At 46.3% G+C, this 8,952-nt stretch overlaps 1 protein-coding gene across 1 annotated transcript; it reads left to right on the forward strand.

The window, feature by feature from the left end:
* Positions 1-384: 384 nt before the first annotated feature.
* Positions 385-5,482, forward strand: CCNA2 (cyclin A2). Its single transcript, XM_074154907.1, has 8 exons — positions 385-516; positions 624-870; positions 2,217-2,332; positions 2,695-2,918; positions 3,495-3,699; positions 4,218-4,331; positions 4,869-5,002; positions 5,431-5,482. The coding sequence occupies exons 1-8, from the start codon at positions 385-387 to the stop codon at positions 5,480-5,482; spliced, it is 1,224 nt and encodes a 407-aa protein (XP_074011008.1).
* Positions 5,483-8,952: the final 3,470 nt, after the last annotated feature.

Consider the following 8,952-nt stretch of genomic DNA (forward strand, 5'->3'; position numbering starts at 1 on the left):
GCAGCTGCTTTTAAAGCTACGCGTTAGTTCTTGGTTGGAGGGTGGGTGGCGTTAAACCCGCTCCGTGCTCCTCCTGTGGCGGGGTGCTTCATTCCTGAACTCCCCCCGAAACGCTGGAACGGGGCATTCGGGAATTCTTCCCGCCGCGCCCCCCGCCCCGCCCCTGCGGCCTCCCGCCCGCGAGGCTCCGCCTCTTCCCCTCAGGCCCCGCCCTCCCCCCGCCCGTTTTGGTCCCTGCAGCCGCCCGTAGCCCGCGTGACGCGCCGCGCCCTCCCATTGGCCGATTCAATAGTCGCGGGCTGCTTGAACGGCGAGAGCGGCGCGAGACTCGGCGGCGGCCGCCGGTGCGACTCCCGCCCGTCTCCTCCTCCCGCCGCCGCCACCATGTTGGCGGAGCAGGAGAACCAGGAGAACGTCCCCCCGGGCGGCAAAGCAGCGCCGCCGCCCGCCGCCGCCACCCGCGTGGCGCTGGGGCTGCTGCGGGGTGGCCAGCAGCGGGCCGGGCTCCCGCCGCAGGTGAGGTGAGGGGACAGGGGGGAGGCGCCGCCATCTTGGGTCGGCGGGAGCTGTCAGCGGCGGCTGACAGACGCTCAGACGGGCTGACCGGCCGCTCTTCCCCACAGGCGGCGGCGCGGGGCGACGGTGAGGGCCATGGCGCGGCGGGGCGGCCGGTCGGCGGGCAGCAGGCCTTCACCATCCATGTGGACGAGCCGGACGGGGAGCGGCGGCGGCGGCGGGGTGGCCCGGCCACGCAGAAGGAGGAGGAGGATGATGATGCAGCGGCGGCGCTAGGGCTAAGGGCGGCCGTCTGCGCCCTGGGGGAGCGGCGGCCCCTGGCCCCCCTGGGCAACGCCATGGAGCTGAGCTTCGGTAGGTGAGATCCCTCCGGGGCTCCCCAACACCCGCCGTCCCAGAGGGCAGCGCTGCCCCGGGCTCTGGGTGCGCTCCGCGGGGCCCATCCCGCCCCATCCAGGTGCGCGGCCCTTTCCCCAGAAAGCGCGGGGTGAGCAGGGTTGTGCTGAGGAGTTAGCGAGGGAATCATTTCTAGAGCAAACTGGAGGAGGGCAGGAGATCCAGAAGCTGTTTGGGTTGTAGACTGGTGTGGTTCGGCTCGGAAGACACCTTTCCTGTTGCTGAAACCTATTTGGTTCCTTTGAGCTTCCTATTGTGATACAACAGGTTTTAAATCCAGTAGAGCTATCAGTCACTTGAGCCTCTGCTCTGCAGTCCTCTGCTCTTTGTAAGCAGTTTTATGCTTTTAATCTTAACAAGGAATAATGGTTTTAAACTAAAGGAGGGTAGATCTATATAGGTATAAGGAAGACGTTATTTACTCTGAGTGGTGAAACGTTGATGGTTGGACTCGATGATCCCAAGGGTCTTTTCCAACCTGAATAATTCTGATTCTATGAAACACTGGCACAGGTTGCCCAGAGAGGTGGTAGATGGCCCATCCCTGGAAGCATTCGAGGTCAGGTTGGACAGGGCTCTGAGCCACCTGATCTAGTTGGAGATGTCCCTGTTCATTGTATGGGGGGTGGACTAGATCGCCTCTTAAGGTCCCTTCCAACCCAAACTATTCTACGATCAGTACTTCACAAGAAAAAACAGATTACGGACAAGAAGAGCAGCCCTTAGAGTCTCACTCTACCCACCGCTATAGAGTAAGAAGGAGACTTAGGTGGAACTTGAGGCTTAATGGACTCTTCTCCCAGGTAATACCCTGTATCGGTGCAAGTGTTTTGAGCTCTTCCCAGTATGTAAGAAATGGGAGCTGTTGGATCCGTTTCCTGTAACACATGCATGAATATCTGAGGGCTGACTTCACCATGGTCCATTTTTGCATTCTCTAAAAAGCTCTGGTACTCCAGCCCTGTTTTATGCTGCAATAGCCAAGCTTACAGTGTTCACATCTACGTAATGAGGTAACACAGGATACACTGAGTCCTACATAATCCCATCCCTTTATTCTTAGGGGGAAGAAGAGAATGGGGAATGGAAAGCTTCCATGTTGCAGTAATGTTTTGGCTTCCCTAGAGCCTCCTCAACACCCATCTAGTTGAGTGATAGTCTGCCCTCTCTGCCTGCCCAGGAGGCAAAAGACCCGGCAGCCCTGGAGAGCCACCACCAACGTGCTACAGAACAGGGTAGTTCCTGTGCTGTAAGGGAGTGGTCTGATTGTGCCTGTTTTAACATGGCTATTATTTTCTTCTTAGATTCTCCAAGTATTATGGATATTTCAATAACGTCAGAAGCAGAAGAGAAAAAACCAAATGTTAATAACGTGCCAGACTATATTAGTGATATCCATACGTACCTTAGGGAAATGGAGGTGAGCTGCTCTCTCTTTTCTTCTTTGCATGTAGCTTATGGGGGAGAAATTGATAAATGCACCTAACCATTAGTTACTACTACAATGACAAAATTAAGCCTTGCTAGAAATAGAGAAATAAGATGCTGTGTCCACTGCTGTGAACACAAGACTTGTTTCTTGTGATAAAGTTGCATGCATGTTCAGTTGCCATGCACTGAACAAAAGCTGGAAAGCAAGATTATGGAAATACAACTTACTGATCCTAGACTTACCATTGTTTACTTCTGATCTGTTTAAACTATGGTAAACAGAGCTTAAACAGTTGCTTCCCTCCTGGCACTTAGTCCAAGCTCAATCTTATCTGTCATCTAAACCTACAGGTGAAATGCAAGCCTAAAATGGGTTACATGAAGAAGCAACCTGATATCACAAACAGCATGCGGGCTATTCTTGTGGACTGGCTGGTGGAAGTTGGAGAAGAATACAAATTACAGAATGAAACCCTGCACTTAGCTGTGAATTACATTGATAGGTTTCTTTCTTCAATGTCTGTTTTGAGAGGAAAACTGCAGCTTGTGGGTACTGCAGCTATGCTGCTTGCATCGTAAGTGAAATGGCTTAATTTAGAATTCTACCTGCTGGTCTCATACAGATGGAAATCTTGCAGCTATCACACTTCTGTTGCCTATAGCCGGGCTGGCTCAGGAGGGCTTCACACTAGAAGAAAAACCAGGCGTTATCCACCTAAAAGTTTGGCAGTTTGTTTGGAACTCCTCAAGCAAGGTTCTAGGCTGGCTTTGTAGCTTGCCCTAATGTGAGGATTCGTTATTTCTAGCTGCAGCAGCAGAAGGTTTATAAGCAGTATTTGAGAGAATACACACAAGGCATGCGAAAAGAAAATTTTGCTTGTGCCAATTATTAGTTTAGGGAGATGTTCTGGAATTTCAGTGCCTCTGAGTCCCAAATTGTTTAGTACTAAAATATCAGCCTATGGTAGCTCTGTAATTTCAAATTCTGCTGATTCAAGAGCTATGGAACCAAGTGCAGCAAACTTATTTGGTAACTGCTCAGCTACTTCACAAGTCAGGTTTTAAATTAGCATGCTGGCTTTCATTAAATGTTGCTGGTTATCTGGTTTTCTAGTACTCAATTATTTGCTCACATCTTTTTCTCCTGACAGAAAGTTTGAAGAAATCTACCCTCCTGAAGTAGCAGAGTTTGTCTACATCACAGATGACACCTATACCAAGAAGCAGGTTCTGAGGATGGAGCATTTAATTTTGAAGGTTTTGTCGTTTGACTTGGCAGCTCCAACAATCAACCAGTTCCTCACTCAGTATTTCCTACATGAACAGACAAATGCTAAAGTGGAGAGCCTGTCAATGGTAAGTAAGAATTACTGGCTTGGCCTGTGTAACTAGACAGTTCTGTTACTATTAATGCACTTTACAAGCTCCGTTTCCGAGTCCCAGTAGAAAAGAAAAGAAATGCTAAAGAATTCTTCAGTCCAGGCTTCTCTGCTTCCTCCTATTTTTAAACGTGTGTCTCTGGGAGAGTTCTGGAGAGTGCATTCATTGTGCCGTGTACTCCTCCAGAAGTGGTGTTACACCACTGGAAACTAACGCTCCTGTTGCCACTCACCCTTTGAGATACTCTGTTCCTATCTCAGGCAGGCACTTGGTCAGGTTCAAGCATGCACACTTACTCAGAGTGGGCAGAGATTAATGAACTTTAATGACAACATTAGATGCTAAAAGAGAAAGTAAGTGGAAACTAGTAAAAGCTGTTCCTCCCAACTGATGGCAGGATTGGAAGCTTAAATTAGGGTCCTAGTGCAACTGCTAAATGCTATTCTACTTCCTTTGGGAAGGAGATGATTCCCTTTCTCTTGTTTCCCTTGCAGTACCTCGGGGAGCTGAGTCTAATTGATGCCGATCCTTACCTGAAATACTTGCCATCAATTATTGCTGCTGCAGCATTTCATCTAGCAGGCTATACCATCACTGGACAGACTTGGGTATGTAGTGCTAAAACTTGAGCCTTCACGCACCTTTATGCATCTTTAGTGTTATTCGTACGCTGTTCTGAATTCTGGGGCCAGGACTGCAGGAATCTGCAGCCCTTCCACACGCCCAGGTTGTTAATTTGGGATTGTTGCCTGTGGTATTTGAAAAATGGCGGGGAGGGGACAAAACACATGTTTTCTCGGAAGGAGGAGGTATCTACTGATGCACTGTGTTCTGGTGATCCTCCTCAAAGCTGTAAGCAGCTTCCTTGTGATGAAGAAGTGGGCAGGAAGAAAGCCTAGCTTCTTAGTTAGGAAGCAAGGAATACTTGCTTAGAATACGATAATTATCAGGATTATTGTAAATCTACATGAACTGCTTAAGTCTGAGCAGTGAGTATTAAAATACTTTGTGCTTTAGAAAATGGCGCTCTGCTGATCTATTAGAACAGCAGAGTTTCAACAGGAAGCCAGAAACTCCACCAGTGGCCGTCAGGTAAGCAAACAGAAAATTTCAAATAGTCCCTCTTCCTTTCCTTTTTCCCTCAGCCTGAATCCCTGTGCAAAGTAACAGGCTACACCCTTGAAGACATCAAGCCTTGCCTCATGGACCTACACAAGACCTACCTCAAAGCAGCACAGCACACACAACAGTCCATAAGGGAAAAGTACAAGAGTACAAAGTGAGTATCTGCTGAGATGTACGATAAGCTGGTGTGTTACACATAAGTTGTCCTACCTAGCACGTAACTGCTGAACCGGGGTGGGTGGGTGCATCCTGAGTCTTCAGTCCAACTCAACTAACCAAATCCACCACCGACATGAAATAGTGACGAGGCTCCCCAGATTTTTGCACAACGTTTTGTTGAGCAATACTTTGTGTTCACCATCAGGTGAGGAATTTTCTTGACGTTCCTATAGTTGGTAGGCAGGAGATGGTACCTAATGCTCCTAAAAAATAATCTGTGTTGGCACGGCAGCCAACAAGCCCCCCAGATGTTTCCTGCCTTGTGAGCAATGTTCTTTGCTGCAGTACATACGCTGTTCTTTATGGCAGAGGGCACTTTGAGCAAGATGACATCCCGTGTCTTTTTTTTCCCCCCCTCTCTAGGTACCATGGAGTATCGCTTATTGACCCGCCAGAGACACTAAACTTATTGTAATAATCAAGAGACTGATCTTTTTTTTAAAAGATGTATATTACAGGAAAATGATGTACAGTTTGAAACATGGTTCAAAATTCTAGATGGGATCACTTGGAATATTAATGCAGGTTTTAATGAGCTTAATTATGAATTTAGTTTTATTTGGTTTTACTGTAAATCTTTTGTACATGCTCGAATATTTAGCTGGGGTTTTATAAAAATGTTCTCTTCAAGCACGGAATTAACCACGCAGACCAAGTGCAGTCCGAGACTGCTGATCTAATTATAGACTAAACATGAATATTAGCAGTGCATTATAACAGTAGGGCTTTTTCTCCTTCCAAGTAAGAACGACTTGGACTCCACAGCAGTATTTGTAGCATTTTTATACTGTGTAGTTTAAAGTGAGATTTAGTATAGATCCAAAATGTGGCTTAACGGCTGGAGTACTGGAAGAAACTATACAGCGATGGGGAGAAGGCCTTGCTGGAATTGGCTCTCGTGAAGCTCTTTAGGATGTGCCAGTTACTGGAAGCCTTGATTGCTGTCTCACATACTGCCAAGTCTCCATCAGGTTAAAGGCTGAACTCCACGGCAAAAAACAGAATACCAGTTCAGACTTCTCTCTTCCAGTACGTAGAAAATGGTCTTGCTATAGGTATTTTCTAGTCAAAGTGTAAAACATACTAATTTTTAAAACTGTGGAGTTCTTAACTGATGTGTTAGCTGTTCCAAAAGCCCATTGATACCTACTAAAAAAAATTATAGTCATCAGTCTGCTCACCTCATACCTCCTTAGGGGCGGTGGAGGGAGTAAACTGCAGGAGGTTGAACTACTGCTCTGTGCCCTCAAGAAGAAGGAATGTCTCCTGGGGCAGATGGGCTACATGCAGAGCTCTGTACATCCCTTTTGCTTGGAAAGGGTTCCTCTGCGGCATGCAGCAAAAATGTAGACCAAGTGGTCTTATTTTTCCTTACTTCTGGAACTGTTACATGAGCAAACTAGCACATAAATGTCCACTTGTTCTAACACCGATTACCTTCAACCCGCGTAAATGGAGCGATGCTGCCCTGTACCTGCTGTTCTTTGCATGTGAAGCAGTGAGCGCATGGAAGTGGGTTTAATTAAGCCATTTCCAGTTTGGCTAATAAACAGTTTTTTTACATCTGATGTTGGTGGTCTTGCCAATACCTTAAAACCACTGAGGGGTAGTTCTGCCATCTTCAGCTGGCATTCGTTTCTAAAGCTCTTTGGCAAGGGTGAAACCAGCACCACCTCAGCTTGAAGCCGATTCAACACTGCCTATCTGGTTGGCTGGACAGCCAGCAGGCAGCAGTATCAATTCTTCACAGATGTCAAACAGCTGTTACTGTGTGGGCTATTTAAAATACATTTAAAAAAAAAAATCATCAGCCCTCTGTTGAGCTGACAAACACGTGTTAGAGTGAGACGACTCACATATCTCAACTCAGTAATTAAAAACTTGGGTGTTCTACCCCCACCCCTGCTCTGCAGTCTGAGCCCTCTGTGAACCACCTCAGTTACAAACCCTCTCGAGTCAAAACTATGGAATGCAACTATTTGGCTGCCTTTTTTGGCCAACCTGAGTTTTTTAGGATGCACTTTGACTTACTTTTCTATGTGTTCTAATTTTTAATGAAGAACCATATTTCATTGGCCTACTCTGTTCTCCGACAGCCTTTGTTTAGCTTTCTGGTAGGTTGCCACTGAAAAGCTGAAACTAGTTGGTGAAAAACCCCACAGAGTGTATCATGTTTGGTGCGCAGCATTGGGAATGCAGGAGAGGGAGTTTGTAGGTAATACAGGAAGACCTTTGCCACAGCTGTGACATCGGTTTGTGACCTTGGAAGGGCAACTCAAAATGCTGACTGGCAATTATTCTTTGGAGACTATAGAGCACAGCGCTCCTCCTAAGAAACTGGGTTCTGCCTTCCCCTTCTTTTTTAACGGTGGATGCTGGAAACTTTACAAGACTGCTGAGAACTAAGAAGTAATGTAAAGGAATTTTTTGGATGATTGCAATTATGAATTACTTTCCCCAGAAAAAAGCAAGCAGCAGTACTTAAGTGAAAGGATTACAGTGGTTTATAGAATTAGTTTACTGCTTAATGAGATGTCTCCTTGCTCTGTTTTCAACGGAAGTTGTTTGTTACTGTTCCCCATAGCAGAGAAAAATTCTCCCCTGCTCCCTGAGCTTTGCTTTCAACATAGTGATATGACTTCCTCTGCAGCCTAAAAAAATGCTTCAGTCCTGGGCTGGCAGCTCTGCCCAGTTATGACCCATGTTCCTCCTTCCTCAGCAACAGCTCTGGCTGCTGCCAGTACTGTCTTTTTCCATCTTCTCATTTTCCAGTCGGTATGGGATGATTCCAGTTCTTGCTACTAAGCTTCGAACAAAATATCCCAGGTTGTGCTGTACTACTGTTTTGCCTTCCCAGTTTAACTTCTAGCCTTTCAAAATAAAGCCTCCAAGGAACCTGGGGTATGAGATGTTACGCGTGAAGAGAGAAACACTGTTCTTTTTCGCGAAGAGGTTTAAAGTCTCCTGGTACTGCAGAACTAAGAAGAAACTGGATCTTCACCCGTTCTCGTATTCCCAACAGTGACTCTGGGCTGGAAGGACTGACACTAAGAAAACACACTGGTTTAGCTCCTGGGGAAGGAGGCTTTGTGTTTGTCCCTTTCTGAAGGAGCACACCTTGACTTAAAGCTTTCCTCGGCTGGGAGCAGTTTACTTTTTTTAACATTAAATTCTAAACCTGATTTGGGGAATGTAGTATCTGCAACAGTAACTTCTCTCCTGTTCATATGTCATGAAATATTAAGGTCACATGTAAAATAGTCCTACTTTGCTCTTGTAAATATGTGCATGTTTCCAGTTTGACTTGGGTTTCGAACAAAGCAGCTGGATCAGGTATTTTGGAAACCTCCTTGTCTCTTCGCTTTGCCCGACTCTAAATCCCGAGCATCATTCTTTGAATACACTTCAAGAAACATTCCTGTCTGTTGCATGTAATATTTAATTAAACTTTTTAAGAAACTCCATTGCTGAAGTACGAGTTGCTTCTCTATCAAAGTTTTGCAGAAGTTCTATGCTGTTTTGTTAAATATATGCATTTCTGTTATTTTTACACAAAGTGGTTTCAGTGAGAGGTAAGATATGGAGTGACGTGGGTAAGAAATTTCAAGTCACAGCACACACCATTTGCCCCTGTGAAGAACATTCCAATGTGTGAAACGGTTCCAAGGTCTGGCAATAGCTACCTTCATTAACAGAAGCTTTCCCTGGCATTAAACTGGGTCTGCCCTTTTACCACCTGAACTCTGCCTGTACACAGCTCACTTCAGTAATGGCAGAGGCTGTTAAAACTACATCTTACCGCTGCAATTCAAGTTACAGAACTTGAGTTGGTTCAAGTTTAACCAGTGAGTTTGCTGCTGCAGCTGGATATAAACCACAGAATTT

This window comes from Numenius arquata, chromosome 10 (genome assembly GCF_964106895.1).
Source record: "Numenius arquata chromosome 10, bNumArq3.hap1.1, whole genome shotgun sequence".
In the NCBI taxonomy this organism is placed as follows: Eukaryota; Metazoa; Chordata; class Aves; order Charadriiformes; family Scolopacidae; genus Numenius; species Numenius arquata.